Below are 25,343 nucleotides of genomic sequence, written 5' to 3' on the forward strand. Positions count from 1 at the left end.
TAAATTAACCTTAATAATTAATTGCTGTTCAATTAATTTGGAAATATAGTACAAAATCGATATTTATTTACTTTAATTATGAAATGTTTGTTAAATGTAAATGAATCAATTGAGAACTAAATAAATAAATAAAATAATTATGATTTTACATATGTAAGACCTTCTTACATATGAAATACATCTATTGACCGTTCATTAGCTCTAAACAGGATTCTATTAAATATTTAAAAATCTATGTATTCTTGTTTTTAAATTAAATGACTATTAGAAGCTAAAAACAAAAATGTTTGACTTTTGATGGTAAAAAAAAATTGAATTTGTCGTAAACGTGTACTTTAATTTTTATGATCATGATTTGACATCATGTTTTCTTAAAAATATTGATGAAAGTTAACTTTTCCCATTATTTTTTTACTTTTAATAATAGAATTAAAAATATAGATTTAATTTTATAATAATTAAATACAAAAACCAAAGAAATTATAAAATTTATTTAACAAAATTAAATAAAGAATTACTTTCCCGACCCGACTTTAATTTAGCAGATAATGTAATCATGATTATAATTTCTTATCAATTACGTCATACAATGTATGATATGGTACATTAATAATAATATATTAATTATCTATAAATTAATTGGATTGCGTGGCTAATTAACTTGGTATTGGTCTAGTCCAAAATCACATTGTTCATTTTTGACATGCTGACGTTAATCCCAACGATAAACAAAAACCTTCGTTGTTACCAGAATTTAAATCTTAATAAACATTAAATATACTTATTTTATAAATAATTTATAATAATTAATTACAGAATTCTCCTCAGCATTAGAGAGTAGTGGAACTAAAATGTAATTTTCCTTATTAAGAGAGTTAGAATAAAAAAAAAAAAAAAAACATATTTTTATTTATTTATTTATAACAGGTTACATAACAAAATTTAACAAACAGTATCTCGAAAATAAAATGAGTACAAAATAAAATACTGCAATAAAATTTGCAAAACAAATTCTGATTAGCTTTGCTTACGACTACGTAAAATAAACGGAATTTTTTTCCTTTGTACTGTTGTATCTATAAACTATTCTATAATGGAACAATAAGCAGATATTTACATAGCAGCACTTTAAAAGGAATTACCTATACAGCTGCATCAATGCGAACAATTTAATGGGTTGTTTTTACAATTCAACGCATTCAAGTTTAATCAAAAACATTATGATCATCTTTATCAGAAAATAAATAAATACTAGAAAAAATGCGAAAATGATATATAATTTATGTTTCATTACACATGATTTTGTTAAATGTTTTTGCCAACTGTAACTAAATAACGTTCATGAGTTTAGCTTACAACAACAACAAAAACAATTGCAACGAATAGCTTCAAAATTCTGAACATTTTTAGTTGTTTCTTGAGTTGTGATTTTTTTAACAAAGCTCTAACCCCAATGTTTTCCTTTTTTATCCCCAAAACACTCATATAATTTTAGATAAATCGTTCGTATGAAGAAGTATAAATCGTTCGAACGAATGAATGTTCGTGCGCTGCGCGCAGCTGCCTGGCACACCACGTGGTCCGCTCTGCACCAATAGCAGCTAATATAAAAATGTAAGCATATATATCAAACAATCAAACCCACCCACCATAATTTTTATGGGAAAAAAATAAATTTTTTATTCTGATCGGTATAAAATAATAATCGTACATTACATAAATCAGTAATTCTTATAAGATAAATTATAAACATAAAAACATAAATTCTAAGATAAAAAACTGATGTGATTAAAGTTCTTTATCAATCATTTTAACAAATAAAATAATATTCGCCGGCCTCCTGGCGCGAGTGGTAGCGTCTCGGTCTTTCATCCGGAGGTTCCGGGTTCGAATCCCGGTCAGGCATTTTTACACACGCTAAAAATCATTCATTCATTCTCTGAAGCAATATCTAACGGTAACCCCAAGGATTAAACAAAAAACAAAAATATTTGTAGAAATACAATAAATATAACAAACTCTAAAAATGTCAGTTTTGAAATTGAAGAAAATGGGTTTTATAGAAAGGTATCCGATTACGATAACATCGTAAATAACAGTTTATTAAAAAAGGTTTCATATTTTAATTACCTTGGGTGTGACGAGTCGTTTTTCAACGACAAAGAAGCTTTAAACAAACATTTAAAGCAATTTGTAAAACTGTCCATAGAAATTTAAACATACAACGAATTAAAGGATTTTCACATCTGTAATGTTATATGGTAGTGAGTCCTGGATCACTATGAAGAAAACTATTTCTTTAATAGAGTCAGCAGAAATGAAATACTTCAGAGCAACAGCTGAATATACTCTACTGGGTCGAACAGAAAGGGAATAAACTAAGGAATGATTACCTCCTTAGGTTTAAAGATGTTCAATTTAATTTATTTTATTGATATGTTGTATAATTTGATTTTTTTTTTTTAACTTTAATTGTTTATCTTTCTAGAATATTTAACTCTTTTCTTTTGTAAAAAAAAATGAAAACCTTTCATTGAAAAATACCTAGTTAAAATCTGTCATATTTTCATTTTAATAGACTTCGAAATTATTACATTTGTTTTTATTGTAGTTTGTGTGGACTTTATTACATACCATTTTACTTAAAATCAAATTCTCTACTAGTTTTGTTTAAAATATTTACACGTTTATTACCCATCTAACAAAGTTATTTTATGCCAATTATACAACAGTGTGTTTTTCGACCAAATCTTTTGTCTTTTACCCCAGATTTCTCAAAACTACTAAAAATAAAGTTCTGAAACTTATTTTTTTTTTAATCTTTCTAGTTATATTTCTTATAAAACTACTAAACTTTCTCCTAATATTTGAGTCCAATGGATTACTCTCCGGCCTAATTTTACCGAAGATTAGAGATCAGGATGAAATCTTTCGCCAGCCGACACTCGCTAACGAAGCGTTTCCGGAACTATGATTGTATGCACTTTCTTCTTTATTTTCACCGGTAGATCATGTTTGAAAAGTTAATTATATTCTTCTTGAGTCATTTTATAAAATATTTTTACGAAGAATGACACTAAAAATAGTAATGTAGAAGGATAATAATTATTTATTATAATGTAGTTTACTATTTACAATTAGGAATAAATATTGCTTCTATCTCTGGCTGTATTGAGGCTGTATATACAGACAGATTAGTAGCAAGTATAAGTAGATTATTCGGAGAGTATAGATTGGTAGATAAGTAGTATTTATGCTCGGATCGATGAGATTCTCTTGTTCATCAAAGTCAGGCGTAATAACTTATGTAACTTCCTCATTAACCACATCAATGACCCATGCTACACCCACGTTTTATCCTCATTTACCAGAAGATAAATTGAGTGTAAATTTTCATTTACCTGTTTTTCAATTCATTTAATTAGAATTAAATTTGAAATAGTAAAGGATAGTCTCATATTTAGGATGTTTGAAGTTAGTGATATTTTAGAATTCATGATGAAAAAGTCATCTATTCTGGTATATATATAAACACTTAACAAGAAATAATCTTTTAAATATTCTTTGTTAAAGATAAATAATTTTTTTTGGTTAAATATATGTTACTTATTTTTATTGGATTTCTATTGATAAAAAAAAAAAAACACAAATAAATAATTATGCTAAACAATTTTTGAAATAAAACGTCAAAATATTAAGTATTAAAAAATGAAATTTTTTACAGCTGATTTTAAATTACAATAAAATTAAAAATAAAAATATTATGTGTGTGTAATCAAATGAAACATGATGTGGGCCGGCCTCCGTTGCGCCTGTGGTAGCGTCTTGGTATTTCATGTGGAGGTCCCGAGATCGAATCTCGGTTGGGCATGGCATTTTTACACACGCTACAAATCGTTCATCTCATCCTCTGAAGTAACATACGATTATATCTAACGGTAGTCCGGGAGGTTAAACAAATCAAAACAAAAAAAACCTATTGTGGTCAATTCAAGTTGAAAGAGAAAGGATAGCTTACGGATAGCATATATTTCATTCGCACATGAATTGTCAAACTATTTTCAGTTCTCGTTTTATTTTGTAAGTAGTGTTAAAATTGTCGTTATTATTTTATCAATTTCTTTTTTTACTTTTGTATCCCTATGATTTGATAATCATTTCATTTATACATATATGTATTAAATGGTAAATTGTTAACGTGAATATTTAGATTGTAAATTTAACTTTTTTTAAACAGTTCTAATAGGTTTATTTTTGTCATTAAACAAAAACAAGGAATTTAGGCACCATTTTTAAATCACCTATCGTGTGGAATTTATAAAGAATTTTCAACTTAAAATAGGCCGCATCAATCAGTAGTTTATACTAAATGCATATTTTTGTTAAAATGCACATGTTGGTGCGAGATGAGTAAAATAATTGGAAGGTGTTGTAACGACTTGAGCTGGAGGAGGCTGTTTCTCGCCTGTACATTTCAGTATTGCCAGAATGTGTTGAGCATTGACTTTTGAACAAGTTTACGTAATCTTGTGATATTGTTTGTTAAAATGTGCTTAACTGTTGAACAACGTGCATTCGTGATGAAAACTTATTTAGAGATGAAATCTTATCTTGCATATCGGTGAAATTTCAGGGAGAAATTTGAAAAAGAAGCAGCAGTGAAAAGTGTTATTCAGAAGTTAGCGAAAAATTACGTGAAACAGGTTCAGTGTTAAACCAGAAATCTCCACCTTGTGTATGTCATTTTGTGCCATACACAAAATGAATATTTTGAAGAAGATGAGTTCGTATCTGCATAGAAATTCCTACAGTTTCGTAGCAAAACTATATACGTTTCTCAATTTAGATTTTAACATGAAATTCAACAATTCCTATTCAGATCTTGGCTTATAGTCCTTTTGTTTCAGCAGGTCTATTGTATTCACTTTGCTTTTAAGATGACCCCAGAAGAATAAATTCAACACCTACAAATCACGAGACCTAGGAAGACATGGTATGTCACAATTTCTTGAAATTATACGGTCGCCAAACAATTGGTAAAAAGCAATTCGATATTCGTATTCTGTGTGATGTTAATACATTATGTTGAAACAAAGCACTGGAAATAAACGGTGGAAATATTTTTAGTTTTTACACAAAATATTTTCAGTATTGCAACGTATCGACTGATATGACTGCAGTAGTAGACCCAACTTTATTTTGTGAAGAGCCTATTATACCCGAAGAGATACAACACACCGCACGGAAACCTTGTTGTGATGCGAGCGATGGTGTAGCTGTTAGTATTCTCTTGTGCCTAGATACAATATTTTTTTATTAACAAATCCATTATCGTGGAAATGGGCTTCGTCTGATATCCACAGTTTTTTTAACAATATTATTGACCTCGTTTATCTTTACAACCATTCATTCACGAACTGATGGCCCATTATATAATTTTTTTTTTTGTTTGAGGTCGAAAAACGCCTGTGCGTTATCATCGCCCGGAAGTTTCTTTAATAAAAAGGTAAAATAACACTAAAATAATAAAACTAAATAATGTTGAAATGGCCCATTATATAATGGACCATCAGTTATGCAACTGACAAGCAGTTGTGGGCGATATAATGCTTCTAACTCTTCAACTATGCGACTGTAGAGATACTGCATTTTGACGAATTAAACGGTGTGAGTTTCTTACGACAGCAGCAGGAATAGTTTTCATATTTTGGCATACGAACAGTTCACACACCACTTAGAGTTTTCTTTTTCATTGCAGAACCTGTTTCCTCAAAATTATATACCCATGTGTTAATTGCATGTGCTGACGGTACACGATTTAATTAAATTGGTGGCGAAATTTTCTGCACGCAGCCTTCACACCGTCATTATATTTATAAAAGGTTTTAATGGCAAAATCATGGTGCGCACCATTACAGGTACCCATGATAACTAAACGTCAAGATAGCGAGAGCTGGTCTGAATAAGTTATTCAGAATTGACACTATTATTCAACTATTAACACAAATTAAAAAATTTTCCTGTTTCTCTAAAATACTCTGTATTTGCGAAACTTTTCCATATATTATATCAATTTTTTCTACTATCTACCAAGAAACACTTTAAATTCTTATTATTTACATTTAATTTGATATTCTATTGACGTTTTATTTAAAAAGCTGGCAAAAAGTTGCGTAACTTTCCCGGTCGGTAGCAAAACTTATGCAGATAAAGAGTTAGCTAAGACGATGGTTTTAATCTTGGGCAAAATATTTAGAAACGAAAACTATGATTAATGTACTTTCCCACGCTATTATTCAATAGTGAATAATATTAATAATACTTATTCATAGGACACTTTACAAAATTTCGTAAAAGATTTTTGATGAATACGGTAGGATTGTGATAAACATTAAAAAAAAGAACATGACAACTTCGAGAAAAGGCAAGTGTAACCAAAATAGCTACTATTTAAGTTTTTTAACAACTAACTAGTTTCAAAAGTGATCTATAATAACTTTAAAATAATTTGATCAATAGCAAAACACTAAGAAATAAAATCTATCAAATTCCCTTACATCAAAAAGATTTATTTTTTGGTATGTGATCGTAATTTTGAAAATTATTAAGTAGCAATCATTTTGGTTAGCGTTGTTCTAGACTGAATTAAAAAAAAAAAAAAAAAAACATTGTTAATCTAGATAAATCATGGGTCACAATCCTTTCCTTTTTATTAACTATTTTTGAATTGCTCCCTTAAGGTGGCTTGGGATTTGAAGTTCTCCTACCGAAAAATAGATCTTTTAGGTATTAGCATTTATTAACTTTAAAGTTTTATTTTGTATTGTTAAAAAGTAATTTAAGGTTGCCATATTGTAATTACTTCCTCTATATATTCTGTTTTTCTCACATTCAAAGAATATTATGAACTTTATAAATCACCAAATATACCACTAATTTATTACGTCTTTATTATTTCATATATTTTCAATTTATTACATTTTGAAAATCTATGAAATTTTTTCAGTGCGAATATAAATCATATGAGAAAATTTATTGATGCAATTAAAAGAGATTTATTGGGAAAATATATTTATTAAATAAAGGGTTTTTATATCGTTAATATTTCTAATTGTTGATGAAGCCACCATTCAGAATTAGGCGAGTAATCAAGTTCTGAGGTTTACAAAAGCTTAGAAAATTGGCTGGATGAAAGTAATGAATTCGGTTAAATTTCAGCGTTAGATAACCCTATATAAACGCTAAAATAGCTCTAATAAAGCACGTTAATAGATCGTAATACGCTTTATGTACCTATTATTACGAAATATAACTATTATTTTACGTGCATGTACACGCGTAAGTACCGTTCGTGCCTGTTTTTTTATTTTTTATTATAAGCATAAATTTTATTCTGTAATTAATGTATTTTTAATCTTATTTTACTGTTTGTTTCATTTACACATAATAGTAAATTTACAAATAATTACAGTAACAGTATATTTACACATGATTAGTAAAGTAATACATTGAAGAATAGATATAAAATAAAAAATGATATATATATATATTTTTTCTTGAAAAGGGAATATATTCGTATAACACCTTACGAGCAGTGTAAGAATATTCTCGCTAGATATCATTTGAAAAATGTGGTAATATCATAGCAAACAACCTATTTCAGAATATGTCATCCTTGAAATTGACTCAGTATTTTCAACTTAAGCAACATATTTTCAAATATTAGGCAGGTAAGTAAGAAAAAGTAAAATACTAGCTCAAAAAAAAAGTTATTATTTTTTTCGTACTTCTCCGTAGCATAAAAAATATTATTTTTTATCTAATAACGCATTATTTCTGAACGTCTATCTGAAAATAAGGAAACTTGATAATTTATTCGCCGTTTTCTTTTTGATTTAAAGTTAGCTTACGTGATATATTATAAATATATTGAGATGCTCTTTCCCTCTTGTTTAAACAAAAATTTTTACATGTCTCATTCAAGAATATGATTTTAACCAGAGGTAATTAAAAATATTAAAAATGAATATAATTAACTAATTAAAATATTAAAAATTAAAAAACACGACTGCCAAAAAAAAGTCATTGCTCTTTAATACAGGTTAATATACTAGCATTAATTTAAAAAGGAAATGGATAGGGTAAACGTGGATATAGTAGGAATTAGTGAGGTTCGGTGGGAAGAGGAAGGCGACTTTTGGACAGGTTATTTCAGAGTAATTAACTCAGCGTCAAATAATGGCAGGCAGGAGTAGGTTTCGTGATGAACAAGAAGATAGGGAGGAGAGTGGAGTATTTCAAGACGCATAGCGATAGAATCATTGTAATAAGGATAAAATCAAAACCTAAACCGACAACGATTGTTACGTCTATATGCCTACAAGCGCCCATGATGATGATGAGGTAGAGTGTGTATACGAAGAGATTGATGAAGCAATTAAACACGTAAAAGGAGATGAAAATTTAATAATAGTTGGAGATTGGAATGCAAGCATTGGAAAAGGCAAGGAAGGAAATATAGTGGGTGAATACGGGCTGGGCAAAAGGAATGAAAGAGGGGACTGACTTATAGAGTTTTGCACGAAGTATAATTTAGTAATTGCCAACACCCAATTTAAAAATCATAATAGAAGAATATACACTTGGAAAAGCCAGGCGATACTGCAAGGTATCAGATAGATTATATCATGTTTAAGCAAAGATTTAGAAATCAACTCGTTGACTGCAAAACTTACCCTGGAGCAGACATTGATAGCGACCATAATTTGGAGAAATAATGAAATGTAGATTGGGGTTTAAAAACCTAAAGAAAAGGTGTCAGATGAATCGGTGGAATTTAGAGAAGCTTGAGGAAGAGGAGGTAAAGAAGATTTTTGAGGAGGACATCGCAAGAGGTCTGAGTAAAAAAGATAAGGAAGAAAATGTAGAAGAAGAATGGGAGAATGCTAAAAAGGAAATTCTTAAATCAAGAGAAGCAAACTTAGGCGGAATAAAGAGAACTGGTAGAAAAGCTTGGGTTTCAGACGATATATTGCAGCTGATGGATGAACGTAGAAAATATAAGAATGCTAGTGATGAAGAAAGTAAAAGGAACTATCGGCAATTAAGAAATGCTATAAACAGGAAGTGCAAACTGGCGAAAGAAGAGTGGATTAAAGAAAAGTGTTCAGAAGTGGAAAGCGAAATGAACAATGGTAAAATAGACGGAGCATACAGGAAAGTTAAGGAAAATTTTTGGGTACATAAATTAAAATCTAATAATGTGTTAAACAAAGATGGTACACCAATATATAATACGAAATGTATAGTCGATAGATGGGTGGAATATATTGAAGAGTTATACGGAGGAAATGAATTAGAAAATAGTGTTATAGAGGAAGAAGAGAAAGTTGAGGAGGATGAAATGGGAGAAACAATACTGAGATCTGAATTTAAGAGAGCATTAAAAGATTTAAATGGCAGAAAGGCTCCTGGAATAGACGGAACACCTGTAGAATTACTGCGCAGTGCAGGTGAGAAAGCGATTGATAGATTATACAAACTGGTGTGTAATATTTTTGAAAAAGGGGAATTTCCGTCAGACTTCAAAAAAAGTGTTATAGTAATGATACCAAAGAAAGCAGGGGCAGATAAATGTGAAGAATACAGAACAATTAGTTTAACTAGTCATGCATCAAAAATCTTAACTAGAATTCTATATAGAAGAATTGAGAGGAGAGTGGAGGAAATGTTAGGAGAAGACCAATTTGGTTTCAGGAAATGTATAGGGACAAGGGAAGCAATTTTAGGCTTCAGGTTAATAGTAGAAGGAAGATTAAAGAAAAACAAACCAACATACTTGGCGTTTATAGACCTAGAAAAGGCATTCGATAACGTAGACTGGAATGAAATGTTCAGCATTTAAAAAAAATTAGGGTTCAAATACAGAGATAGAAGAACAATTGCTAACATGTACAGGAACCAAACAGCAACAGTAAACATTGAAGAACATAAGAAAAAAGCCGTAATAAGAAAGGGAGTCCGACAAGGATGTTCCTGTCTCCGTTACTTTTTAATCTTTACATGGAACTAGCAGTTAATGATGTTAAAGAACAATTTAACAATTGTTATTTCAACAATATATATATATATATATATATATATATATATATATACACACACACATGCACCCAAATACATTACACTCCTTTGCGGGCGTAGTGTAATAAAATTAATGAGAAAAATTTTAATTTGTTTAAATAATATTTTAGAAATAATTTTGTCTAAAAAATTGTTGCTATATTTTGAAAACTTTTTGGTAATTTTTATCCTGATTATAGCACAGGTGTACATATTCGTATCTGAGAAGAGGGGTGAAGGGAGCTGTAATTGGAAAACTGCTCAGCCTGTAATTGTCGGAGTAAATTAAGTAAATAAATAAAAGATGTAATACCACCATGGATGTTTAATACACTTATAGAAAAAATAAAATAAAATGCTCATTGTGAAATAATAGGAAGTATAACTAATAGCTGGATTGTTCGCCTCCATATTACAGCTTCATGAATAATAAATAATATTTCTGAATTTGTTTCAAAAGTCTTCTAATGGATTTATACTCAGTACTACTCATTCTTCAAGATGAAAGTTTGATACCTTATTCATAAAAATTAAAATATTAATGTTTGTGATTGTAACAATAAAATTAATATAGTGGTGCAATCCAAATGCCGAGAGCATTTTGATTGCATCTCTAGATTACTCAGCATAGTTTGATACATCAACGAATATCATATTATAGTTGGTATCTTATTATAGTTTGGATTCTATCGGGAATACTGTTAATGTTATACTGGTAATACTGAATACTGGTTGTTGGTACTAAACACACAGACGTCCTCCGGAGATAGGTAGTGTTAATGAGTCCATTTCGCTCTGCCGGAACAACAGTCTCTCGATTTGAATCTATCGAGGAACTCTTCTCCATCTATTACACATCGATCTTCAATTACAACCATATCAAATTCAGATCATGCAGGAATTAAAACCAAATCATGATGTCACTCGCCTATAGTTTTGTAATACGGTACAAGACATCTTCAATTATGAACTAACTAACCGTTTTGAAAAGATTTATCGTGTTTAATGAAGCTCATTTTCATATATCCCGTTAACGAATGGAACTTTCGTTACTGGAATGATAGAACTCGAGCATAAAAAACCATTCCGTATCTCTAATATTACAGTTTTGTGTGTACTGTGTAAGCCCTTGCCATCATCAGGTTCTGCTTTCTGAGGAGAGTAATCAAACTGTGACTATAACAGGATATAACTGTGATATAACTTCCTTATCAAAAGATAATGATTTATATTAATGAAGTTTTTTGATGCAGAAGATGGCGCAATCTATTTTCAATAGGACGGAGTAATGGTACACATATCTCGGAATGCAGTGGGAATAGTGCGTATACTTATTCCAGTGAATGCAATTTCAAGTTTTGGAGACCTAATTGAGCCTAGAAAGCCTCCGGCTCTAAGGGGCACCACACCGTTTTCTTTGAGAACACTAGTTAGTCAAAAATTTACTCTGCTGAATCACGAAATTACCAGCACCTAAAGAAAGAATAGCTGCGATAAGAGAAATAGTTTTTAATTTACTGGAGAGTGTCATGAGTGATTTTTTTCCACAGAATGAATGAATGTGTTTTTAGCAGGGTGAGTCATGTAACCAATGTAATTTTCAAAAAGTGGCCTCTGAATACTAAATTATAAACAAAAAAAGATTTTCTACTACGTTATTTTTTTTCATACCAGCTGCTGTCTCCCTAAGGTTTTGAAAACGGGTCTACTATTTTATCTGTAAATATTCATTGGAATAAATATAAAAGATATTCCAAAAAATGTAAATAAAATTTTAGAATAATTTTAGAATTATAAAAGAATCCCTAAAATAGAGAAGGAAGAACAGGAATATGTCTAGTAGCCATGTCAACAGAACTTCCAATCGATACTTTATAATTATAATAAATCTAGCTTTATTATAATATAACTTTAAAGAAGTTCTAGAACTTCTTTTCTGTTACTTCCACCTTTAATTAATGATATGAATAATTCCACTTAACAGCTGATTTAAGAAATCATGCCAAAGTTCTAAACGTTACCCTGCTAGAGAATACTGTTTACAGTAGCATATATTCTCCGTGAGAAATACTTGATAATTCTTAAATAATTTTAGGTTTTCAATTTGTAAAATGAGGTTTACTGTCCATCAATAAAGTTCGTTATATGAACAGGGGCAGATCCAGGGATATGGCTCCCCAAAGGCCCGAATGCCTTTCATTTTGCAGTTTGAAAACCCAGTTGAAAAATATAGAAACATTTTGCTAATAATGTATTTTCAAAATAACCACTTTCAAGTTCCAACACTGTAATTAACGTGAATAAGCTTTTTTCTTAATAATAAAGTTTTTTGTTTGTTTTAGCTTGTTTCCCTCCTCCCTGAGCTGGATTCACCGATAAACGTAGCACAGCCCAGAGGATTGTCCACTCCAACGGATCGTTTTATTGCCTACCTCTAACTCTTAGGGTAAGGTATCCGGCGCCGACTATATCATTCCTGAATCCCACCTTAGGGGTCAGGACTCAGTTTTGATGCCTTGTCATCAATGTGAGTATCCCATAAACGGGGCCCACATCGCGTCTTGGTCTTTTAACAGCTGTCTGCCTCTAACCGGCTCCCGTAAAGGGGCCCCAGCCGGGTCTCGGTGTCAACAGCTCGAGGGCGACGGAATACTTGTATCTCATCGTCGCCGCCCATCCCGGCAAACCCGGACGAACGACGACTTCACAGGAGGCTGTTCATCACCCCCTCGCTTCCTCGATGTCTCTTCCTTTGTGTTGTATTATCGTTGTTATATATTCTGACACAGCCCTGAATTTGTCGACCCCAGATAACATTGTCGGTACAATCGTGCCTGCATCAAAGGATGCAGTTGGTTGTTCGCAGATGCCTCTTCGACCATCCACCGTCGACGCCTGAACACAACATCTTCAAGGGAGTCATAGTCTTCACAATACAGGCACTCGTAATTGGGAGCCCTCCTCTTCCCGAAAAGATATGACCTGAATACTCCGTGTCCTGTTAAGAAATAGGTTAGTGAGAAATTGAATTGGCAAAATTTGCGGTCGATCCATGGAGCAACCTCTTTGATTAAGCGATGGGTCCAACGCTTCGTTGATGAGAGATCCCACCTCCTACACCACTCTCGTATCATGTCCGGCCGAGCAGTTACTTTTTTTCTCCTCTAATGATGTCACATCGCATCAACGCCAACTGGTGGTGAGGGGGAACTCCAGCAATAACCTGGGCAGCCTCTTTTGAGACTGAGAAGTAGGCAGACGCGATCCTGAGGGCTAGACTCCGTTGGACCCCTTCCAAGATGTGCGTGTTCGATTCATTTTCCAGCGCAATAACCCAGACCGTGATTCCATAGAAGCGTACTGAGTTTATGACATGAGCATATATTCTCATCCGAGATGACCTTGGACCAGAGAAATTACTAAGCAAACTGTGTAACACCTTTACCAGTCGTTCGGCTTTTGATGCGGTTTCCTTGGCGTGGACTGAGAATATTCTTCGTTTGTCCAGCCACACTCCTAGGTATTTGATGGAGTCTGAGCTAATAATAAGGTATTGAAGAGAGACTGACGTCATTTATTAATACATATTCATAACGAAATGCAAATTGATGTTGGCGTATTCGATCAGTATGCTAAGATGCGTAATCATCAAGATGAATTTATTTTGTAAATAAATTATGGTATTATTATTATTGTTGTTGTTGTTGTTGTATGAAATAGAATGTGTAAAATTTTGAATTGTAGTGAATTAATTATAAATATTGAAATGAATAAACAAATAAAAATCAACTTAATTTAAATTTTCATCTTACTATTTTTTTATCCCATCTTATATTATTATACAATTTAGATTGTTTGCAAGGCAGTTTTAATTAAAGAAGTTGTTTTGATTAATGAAATTTGTTGTTGGACTATACAGTCTGCCTTTCAAGTTAATTTATCTTCTGAAGTCCCCGTGAGGGTCACTTCGAATAACTTACAGCTTAATTTTTATAAATCGAAAAAATTGAAGATACTTAAACGCTTATTTGGTTTTCCCAAACCCTTCCCTTTCTGCCTCTTGCAGCAATACTAGTGATTGGTTAAACGATTTTTCGTTTTTAAAATTCGTTCACAGTATAGTATGTATCTAATAAAAGTGTATGAAATATTATACATTCAACCCAATTAGAAGGGAGTAGAAAAATGTGACCCTTGCTCTCAATAGCCCCCTATACTTCATTTGCTGGATCCGCCCTTCTGTATGAATATTTAATTTCACTCAAGTAATTTAAACAAATGAATTAATAACCATTTTTTTTAAATCGGTTAAAATTTATAATTAAAGGAGAAAATTAAAAGGTTTCCATTGTTTTGTTTTAAATTTTTGATCGTTTTTTTTTTCTTTAGAACTTTTTAGGGGCATCGACTACTTTGGTCATTAGCCCCATCCCATTTCAAAAAAATGTTAAAAAAAAGGTTCAATAATTCACATTTTTATGTATCAAAAATTGTTCAAAATTTTACATTTTCCTATAACTTCTGATCCATCAAATTACTTCCTAGGCTTTCCTTTCGGTCATCCTTTCTTGCACCGTTTTTCAATTCTGCGAACGGCCTCAACTTCCGATGACAGTGTGTCTGAGGCCTCGGACATGGCATCGTCTTCTCTTTCTGATGCCAATGACGTTCGCCGGCTTACATCAGGTGATGAAAGCTTCATCGGTGCTGTTAACATCGTTGCAATTGAATCTAGACTAGCAAGCGATGTACTTTCCGCGGCTGATGAGCTGGATTCTATCTCTACAGCAGTGCTGGGTCCAGCTGAAATAGATGCTCTCGCTGAAGCTGTTATTTGAGCTTTTGGAGGCTCCATTGTTACAGTTTTTATATCGTCTACCACTGGTGCTTTCTCAATAACGACTTGCACCTCCATTTCGGTAGACTCGGATTTTCTTGTCACTATTTCCTTAGTTTTGTAACTACACGACAGAGTGATCTTCTCCTCCTTTCTAGACAAATCAAGATTTTCACTTACTACTTCAATTGATGATGTTATGATCGCAGGTTTAGCTAGTTTTTTATGCTGCGCTGGTACGTTTCTTTTATCAACGATATCAATGCGATTGAGCCTTCTCATGTTTAGATGGTTCTGTGCGATGAGTCGACTACATCTTAGCATCAATGATTTTTTCTATCATTGTTGCAAGGCTTGGTGCCATTGTATTAAGCAACTGCTCCACGTTAATTTTGGTTGAAGAAGGGGCAGCAGCTGCTTCAGCATAAGTGGTCGATTGTCGAGGTGTTCGTTGTCTAACAATTTTCTTCGCTTCAGGATAACTAACCTTCTGAAACGTTTTAACTTCCTAAATGGCCGTTTCAGATTTATGAAACGGCCATTCCTGTGTAATTCCTGGATCGGCAGTTATGGTGCCCTTTACAATTAATACAGATTTGGAGGGTCTTTACATGGTTCACCCTCATGCATCTTCATTCCACATATGCAGATTTCCTGCGCTTCACATCTAGCTGCAGTGTGCCCAAAACGTTGACACTTGAAACATCGCATAGGCTGCGGAATAAACGCACGTACATCAAGCCGATCTATACCAGCACGCACCTTTTCAGGAAGGGTAGGCCTGTTAAATGTCAATACATGAGAGGCCGCAGGAAGAACTTCGCCATTTCTTCTCGTTGTTAGTCTGCGACACTGAATCACTCCTTGACTCGACATTTCCTGTACTATTTCCTCTTCTGTACAGTTTAGAAGATCACGGCAAACAACAACTCCTCTGGATGTATTAAGAATGCTATGCGGTTGCACTGTTACCGCAAATTCACCGATCTTCTTCAATGCCTGGACTTTTTGACTTTGACTGTCGTTAATAGTTTCAACGTGTAATACGTTAAAGGTTTTACGAATTTCCTTAACAGGACCACCAGCACAATTTAGTTATCTATCTTGCGATCAAGAATGGACTAACTTTTTGAAAGTTTCCATTCACCTTGGTAATAATTAAAAATCTTGGTTTGGGAGCAATGTTTCCAAACAAAGACTTTCTCAATTCCTTACTGATTTTGTCAGCATCTCTCTTAATTTTATCTGATTCCTTGCTCTTTTTCCTCTTCGCTTGTGGCGAATCGGAGGTTTCTAAACGAGGGTGTTTACGTGCACCCTCTGCCACGTTTGTTTGTTCAATATTCATGAACGTTTATCCCTTCTGTAGCAAGGCTAGCCGCTGGGGTACACCCCCACTCCAGGGCTACTAACCTTGGAGGTCCGATCCGGTACTCCGGTGGAACCGGCATATGTCCTGGCAGAGAGCGGTTGCGCAATCTTTGCACTTACTTCAGGCTCCTACTCACCGAAGCTTTCAGAGCTCCCATGCACCGGCACCATTGCTACATACTTGCCATCGCAGGGTGCATTTAGACAACGGAAGGGTCTCCGTTACATCTGGAATAACATTGACCCTGGCCGCTACATCGCCAGCTCTAAAAGTGGTATTAGTCCAATTCCAAAATCGTTTATTATTCCATATCCTGCAGGTAGCCGAAAAATCCAAACCATGTAAGGACCTGAAGGTGGAAACAGGTCAAAAGAAAAGCATATCCGAGGAATTTACTCGGAGCCCCGTTAGCCAGCTATATGTATTGTACATAATTACAGCTGTTACCGCCCTGGACGTGGAACGTTGATGTTGTGTTCCGGACGTGGGGATTACCTACCTCAGGGCATTTTTGATCGTTTTCATCAATCTAAATTATCTAACATTTAATCCCATCGTTTGACGAACAAGAGAAAAGACATAACCCCGGGCGGAACATAGTGTACAGCTAATATTAAATAAATTCTACATAACATGAACTATTTCATAATTTATGTTATTAATTAGAAATTGAACTACATATGTATTTATTTTTTCAGGCTTGCTAAACTGGCTTTGACAGAAACCTATGAAAATAGTGGTCATTTTGATATCACATTTACAATGTTTGTTTGGATAGCATTTCTACCGACTTGTTCAACTCCAATATTGTATGCTTCATGGCGTATGAGCAGGTATAAAATGAATACACATGTTATAATTAATTCGTAATATTTATGTATATTATTATTATTTTATATAACTTTCACAAATTGGTTATTTTTATAATCCGTAGTTATTTGATATATATTTGTTATTTTTTAGGTTGACACTGGTGTCAACCTCAAAAAGACAGTTGAGCTGACAGTTGTCGGTGGACAATGATGTAGATAAGATTGAAACTTTATCTAAATACTTTCTTATCTTAAACCAAGGATAACTTTTTATTTAAGTTGTAAAAAACCTAGAGAATAAAATAATGTTTCTCGTTGTTAATTTAAATATTTCTCGTACTATTAACTGATTTAAATACTGAAAAACTTGATTTATGCAGAATAATAAATAAATACGTTCTGATTTAAATTATGTATTTATTTATCATGATTTAGATCATTTATATAAGTTATTAATGCAACGTATTATTAAAAGGTATATAAGCATAGTTACAGCGAACAGCTGTTTTCTATTTTTTCTTCTCAAAAGTAGTAACTATAAAGTAATAGTAGTAACTATAATGCTTGATGTGGTTTCCATCAGTTAAATTTTTGTTTCTACCTGTCAAACTGACAGCTCCTTATTACTACTGTTCAAGTAATATCCCATTAAATACGTCCAGTAATTAATAGGATATATAAGATTATATGAAGAATTATATGACATTTGAAGAATTTTATGTATGATTTATATGACATACATAAGATAAATTTACTATATTGAAAATGGATTGCCAAATTTTTATAAAATACACATAAACGTTTAGCTTGTTCAGTTTTATGTTGTTGAGAGCTATTAACAAAATGTCAGTTATATTATTTAACAAATTATTTAATAAATTTATATAAAAAAACCTAATTTTATGTATTTAATAGGAGGACATTTTAGAAAAAATATAAACCGAGAAATCCAATTACAGATTATTTGAAAACGGTTACTTTTGTATTTTACTTTGTGCAGTTACTTTTACATAATTTATTTAAAATAAAATAAAAAACTTCTCTTCTGCATAAAACAATCAATTTTTCGGTACGAGACTATCACATCCAAGCACCCAGGGTTTACAGGGATGTAACTCAGAACGTTTTAACGAAAAGAGTAAGATTATTGACACATCAATTAAAAAAGCCGTGAAATAAAAATATGATATAATAAAAACGTGAAATTATCCTAACCAGGTTGGTGGCCAAATAATATTTTTCACGGTTAGTTTCAAAAATCTTAAGTTACAAACCGTTCGGCAGGAAATATCTCTGGTCAGCCTACGGTATCAAAATCGTTTGGATCAGCACTCGAATTATTTAGCGGTCAATTTATTGGATAACACGATCAGTGATTTCCTATGATTGCTAAGATTTTTTCAAGATTCGTTTCAATTAGGTGACTTTATGGTCTGGTTGTACAGAGTGCTCTTCTATCTCATTTCTTTCATTTCGTTGTTATGGTTAAATCACCAACCGCTGGATCTATGACTACTTAATGTTGGTTGAGATATAGATCTTATTTACTTATTGTTCAATTATCTTGCTGAACAGATTGTAAAGTTGCTGTGTCGTTATAATATTAACAAAATGTCAGTTATATTATTTAATAAATTATTTGATAAATGTATATAAAAAAAACCCTATTTTTATGTATTTAATAGGAGGACTTTGTTTAAAAAAATATAAACCGAGAAATCTAATTACAGATTATTTCAGAACAGTTACATTTGAGTAAAATAAAATACTGTAAATATTTATTGTAGGTTTAAAAATGAGTAACTTTAAGCCCCTAACCCTACCATGTTCACTACCTAATAAAAAGTGCAATATTTTTTTAAAACAGTTTATTCTATTTCCAATTTAATTCATGATTTTAATTTATTACATTAAAATAATATTACATTACAAGCACAATGCTCATCCTACTTATATGAATTGTAATGTTGTGAAGATAATTCTTCCACAAAACCTTGGAGAAGTATAAGTGATAATAAATTAAAAATTTGACATTCCCTTTTAAATATGCATACCAATAATGCTTCAAAATGTAATGCTATGTGGTTGTAAATTTTATTAGTTTTATTCAGTATAGAATTCCTTCTAAATATATATCCTTAAAACTGATTATTATGAACTAACAAAAGTAAAAATTAAAAATATAAATTTTTATTTAAACTTTATGATAATTTATGATGTACTTACGAGATATTTATCTTCAAATTCGACTATACATAATACTCATCCGGATAGTAATCCGATTAGCTGACTGATTCATAAGATATTTTGGAAGTTTAAAGATATCTAGTGTAACTTTTTTTATTTAGCTCTGTAAGTAGCTGTATTTGTTGTTCATGAAATGAGTTCACTTGTAGCCTATTATATCCATAGATCTTCTTAGAAGAATATGTTCTTAATTAGAATCTAGCTACAAAATGGTAACTGGGAAAATATCAATAAACCATTTGTATAGAGATGTAATCAGTTCGGCCAGGACTTGAACTATCAGTCTTCAATATGGAAAAGCTAGAGCTAATCATCGGTGTCACTCCGATACATAATCTGATAGATTTTAAAAGTTAGGGTAATGAGAAATAAATGAAAGACAGTTACGGATGAATGAACAACAAAATTCTGTTCTGAATCCGAGTCCGGGTCTGTGTAAAAATTAATAGCAACAATAATAATTTAAAAATTCGCTTACTTATTAGGTAAAATAATGAATATAAATATTTAATATTTCCATTAAAAGAAATTACTTATGTATATTTATTATTAACAATATTGTCAAAAGTTAGAATTAAAGAGAAAAAATATGGGTTCTACAATATCCACTTAGTTTTTTTTTTAGAAAATATAAGAAAACTCGTTTTGTTTGAAAATCGAATAAAATGCAACATATGTATTTCAAAAAAAAATAATAATAATAATAATATAAACGAGACCTCGTTTTTTTTTTAAACGCAATTCGATAGATAATACTTTTTGATAAATTTTTTTTATTTTTTATTGAAAGATATGATTTTAGTCTCAAATAATACATTACCAATATTCAATAAGGTCGATGTTGGAAAAACGGAAGTTTTCAATATTTAATTTATTACTTTTTTATCTGTATATTTTTTCCTGTTACCATATGTATACTGAAATAATATATTTATCCAGCCGCTAAGGTTTCAAACCGTTACTTCTCTACCTTATAAAAAGTATTTTTTTTGTAATTTTATATTTAAGAAATATTTATTTTCAAAAATATTGTCATTTTTTTATACACTATTAAACGTAAAAGAATTTAATTAAATCTACAAATTCTGAATTAATTATTGTTTATCATTTAAATATGTTACTGAATTTATAATCAAAATTAAATTATCAAACCGTATCCATTGTTTGAAACATTAATTTGAACTTGATTAAAATTAAAAGGTATAAAAATTTCTTAACGTACATTTTATGTAAAAAATAAAAAAATAATTCATCTTAGCCAAATAACTAACACGACTAAAAAGGCAATTTTAAAATTGTTAAATACTAGTTAATATTATTATTAACTCGTTAGTGTATCTTTTTTTTTAGGCAAATGTTCTCTTTGTTTGTGCCGCCTGCTATTAATTTCTATATTATTCATCCATTTCTTCATCCATTTTCCGTAAACTCACAATTTAAATAAAATATATTGGTTAATATATCTTAATATTTATTCCCTTAATATCGTTATTTTTGTCACATTTCATTAGTTTTGTTTAACACTTCATTTATTTTCAAACTCAAGCTGTCTCATAACAATAATTCCATTTAGTATTATTCTAAGACTTTTTTCTAAAAAAATAAAAATCAATTTTAATATTTTATATTTTTCTCTTCTTGAATGTTACCTCTTCTTTCATTTTTCCTTCAATTTCTGTATTTCTTCTTTTGCTGGGTGTTAAAATCGAATAAAAACTCTCAAATAACTTTTTAAGTATTAAAGATTAAAGTTATAAAAATTAAATTTAGAAAATGTTTGTACTTCGTATCGATATGTTTTTCGGTATGAGAGTATCACATCCCAAGCAATTAGAGTTCCCTTAGGAGAAGCAATTCAAAAATGTTAAATGAAAAAGATAAAGGTATGACGCATCAATTCAAAAGACATTAAAAGATCTGATATGGACACCACATGACTTTCCTTGTACGCCTATTGAATTACATATACACATATTTTTAAAATGAAAAGTACATAATATTTTATTTCATTAAAAACTTCTGATAGTTTTTCTTTTCTTTTTTTTATTGTTATTATTGATTCATAATTTATCGTAAAATTGTTTTTTACGATCAGAGGTTAACAATTATTACTAAATCAATACATTTAATTTAAAACAAAAAAGGTTAAAAAAAAGGAGATGAAGTCTAATTCGAACCGAGTACCTAACCCTTCTAAGATCCAAATATTCGAATTTCATTAATTTAAATTCATTTGGTTATAACTCTGGAACCAATTAAAATAAATACCACATATATCGTTGAAAATCTGTCAATGAGGGCTTATTACTGCATTGAAGAAAAAGTCCAAAAGCCAAATTTCTTTGGATTTTGGGGTTGGACACTTTTGGCTTAGACGACTTCTTCTAATGTTCTCATAAATTCAGATCTCAGTATTGTTTCTTCCCTTTCATCCTCTTCAACTTCCTCTTCTTCCCCTATAACACCATTTTCTAATTCATTTCCTCCGTATAACTCTTCAATATATTCCACCCACTTATCGACTTTGTTTTTGTATTATAAATCGGTGTACCATCTTTGTTTAACACATTATTAGATTTTAATTTATGTACCCCAAAATTTTCCTTAACTTTCCTGTATGCTCCGTGTATTTTACCAATGTTCATTTCTCTTTTCACTTCTGAACACTTTTCTTTAATCCACTCTTTCGCTAGTTTGCTGTTCCTGTTTATAGTATTTCTTAATTGTCGATAGTTTCTTTTACTTTTTTCACCTCTAGCATTCTTATATTTTCTACGTTCATCCATCAGTTGCAAAATATCATCTGAAATTCAAGGTTTTCTACCGGTTCTCTTTGTTCCGTCTAAGTTTGCTTCTGCTGATTTAAGAATTTCCATTTTAACATTCTCCCAATCTTCTTTTACATTTTCTACCTGATCATCTTTTCGGAGTTTATGGACGGAGTTTATGATCATTTCGCTTATTTGCTTCTGTTGCCAATAATTTAGTCGCACTTTGGTCTGATATAATTCCTCTGATCTTAATTTGTGTACACATTCTCTAGTTTTCAAATTTACTCACTCTTTATATTCATCATTCTCGCTTAATCTTTTTATTTTTTCCTTGGTCTTAACATTTTCTTCCTCTTTATATTTATCATCTTATCTTAATTGTTTTATTCTTTCTTTGGTTTTAAAATGTTATTCCTCTTTATATTTATCATATTCTCTTAATTTTTTTATTCTTTATTTGTTTGCAACATTTTCATCCTTTTCTTGTTTCTTTGGTTTTCTTCGTATTATCTTTCTTTTTCCTTTACGATTATTTATTTTTCATTTTTGCTTATTCACCAAATAATCCAGTAACAAAAACTGAATAATTTAAACCGTAAGGTTGAAATAAACATTTGTAACCAGTATACAGGAGTTCACTAAACGGAATAGTTTAATTATTATTAACCTTTATCTGTACGACACACCAGAAATCTGAAACTTTTTAATTAGCAACTCACGAAGATACGAATAATACTGATCTAGCAATACGAATAATAAAGGGACTTTTACTCTATCCTTATATTTCATGTAAGATTGTAGAATTAATAATTGTATAAATATCTGATATTAATAAAAACTAATATTTCAGCAATTGTGTAACTGTTCACTTTCTTAAAGAATTGGAGGATCGTATCTCACTTTCAAATGAAAAAAGTTTAAATGAAGTGCAGCAAAAAATATATATGTAATTTAATAGGCGTACAAGGAAGTCATGTTGCACCCACATAAGAGGTGTTTTCTTTCCTTTTTATGCTATGAACTTTATCAGTGTTCCTTGGTATCAATTTTTTTATGTTCTTATTTCGTTTATTGTATATTTATTTACACTGTATAAGACATGTACACATATACAGTTCCTGTAGGGATTTCAATGGAAACCCCTTTCTGCATGTAATTTTTTTTACAATTCAAATCTACTTATTGTTCCGGTAAAGTGGTACCACTTTTAAATTAAACATTCGGGCAAAAAAAAGTATTTTTTATGAATTTTAAAATCCCATTCTTATCTTTTTGTTTTAAAAATAATACAAAAAATGATTTTATATAAATAAATCGGCATCGAAAAATTTAAATACCTAGAAGGGATAATTGAAGCCAACGTCTCTGAAAAAATGCCATCTGGAAGTCATCAGTGAAATGAAATTAGCCTATTCAATTAACTAAAAACATCTGCAGTAAGAAATCACTATAACTTAACGCTGAACTAGAACATTACGCTTTAATGTTTGTCCTAAGCTCTACGTGTAGTTGAATATCTAGCATTTAGAAAGAAATTTCTAATTGATAAACTGCAAACAAAAGAAAGAGGAATACTCAGAAAGGCCTTAGGATCCATCAAAGAGGGAGAATAATACAGAATAAGGCACAGTAATGTAAATGAACAAAGAGAAAATATCGGATGTAATCAGAAAAAGAAGTATTACCTTCTACATTCATATATTCATACATACATATATACATATATACATATATATACATATATTCATACATTCATATATTCTACATATTATAGGATAAGAATGTATCCTAACAGGCTATTTACACATTTAAAAAATGTAAAAACCAATAAAAATTTACCAGAGAAACTGAAAGAGACATGGAAAAATTGAAAATAACACAAAAAGATAACTAAGAATGTAATTATCAGAAAGAAGTTACAAAACATAAGAGGTTTCCAGGAAAAACAGAAAACTGAAAGTATACCTGAATAAATGAAAGAAAAGAAAATTTCTTGGAAATGATGAAAGAGAAATGGAAGAAAAATAAAATGAAAATGTAAATTATTTGAAATAACGTAGATGTGGTTAAAACTAAAAACTTATCGATATCTCTGGCCAGTCTGATATTAAATCGACGATATAATTAATCGAGTTAATTTAGGTAGTCAAAGATATATAAAAATAAATTACTTCCATCTGAAATTTCCCTGAGGATAGATTAATTAGTTATCACTATGTTCTCTGTTAAGCTTACTTAAGCTTTCTGTACAACTGCGGTTGAATTAGTTTTAAATTTTTATAATTAGATACACCGAATAAATTATTTTAAACTTCTTTAAACTTATTTAATGTTTAACAGTAAAGTTTAAAATAATTAAAGTAGAAATTTGTATCTTAGCTTATTCAAACAACGTAAATATTTATTTCAGAGAAAGTTACTTTGCCACAGGGACAAAGTATGAAAGTTAAACGTGTTCCTTTTAAAAATGTAAATTAAATTTTAAATTTGAAAATATTTCTTTTAAAACATAAATTAAAAATAAAAGAAATGTAAATGATTGCAATTTTTTTCTGGTATGTTTTCCAAATAATTACTAATTTCTCCCTAAAATATAAAGATGCTTTCAATTGGAGATTGAACACATGAAGAGGCAGTAGAAAACTTGTTTGTGTACTTTAATTTTAAAAATTGATAAAATTTAAAGTAAATAATCATTTTATACTGATTAATACATAATAATACATTACGTAGATCGTATGAAAAATGTATAGCTTTAGGGATAATAAAAGGATTTGTCCTGTTATTTACCTGGATGATCATTTAATTATGGTTAAAAGTCGATCGTAACGGATTGCAGAAAATATGACTAATTATAAAACAAAGTTAAAAGAGATTAATAATTTTAAAATACAGTTATATGAAATTAATGTTTAATTAAATTTATGAGAATATTAAATAAATAACAAAATTAGAAGTAATTGGTGAAAATTATTTGAGTACATATTTATATATAAGGTAAACGAAAATAACAGTAAAATGTTTATTTCTTAATTTTTTCAAGTTTTATAATTTAAAACCTCCCAGGTAAAGTTGCTATAAAAGAAAATCTTTTAATTTTGTTTTAAATAAATTGGTGGGGAAACGTTTTAAATGGTTTGCTAATTCATTAATAATGGTAATAGTTCTATAACTTGGTTTAATAG

At 30.6% G+C, this 25,343-nt stretch overlaps 1 protein-coding gene across 1 annotated transcript in view; it reads left to right on the forward strand.

The window, feature by feature from the left end:
* LOC142324775 (prolactin-releasing peptide receptor-like) overlaps positions 1 to 25,343 on the forward strand; it is a 414,884-nt gene that overhangs the window by 385,382 nt on the left and 4,159 nt on the right. Inside the window, exon 5 of the mRNA XM_075365750.1 lies at positions 17,027 to 17,161. Within this exon, the coding sequence (XP_075221865.1) occupies positions 17,027 to 17,161 (135 nt within the window). The remainder of the gene's footprint in view (positions 1 to 17,026; positions 17,162 to 25,343) is intronic.

This window comes from Lycorma delicatula, chromosome 5, assembly GCF_047948215.1.
Source record: "Lycorma delicatula isolate Av1 chromosome 5, ASM4794821v1, whole genome shotgun sequence".
In the NCBI taxonomy this organism is placed as follows: domain Eukaryota; kingdom Metazoa; phylum Arthropoda; class Insecta; order Hemiptera; family Fulgoridae; genus Lycorma; species Lycorma delicatula.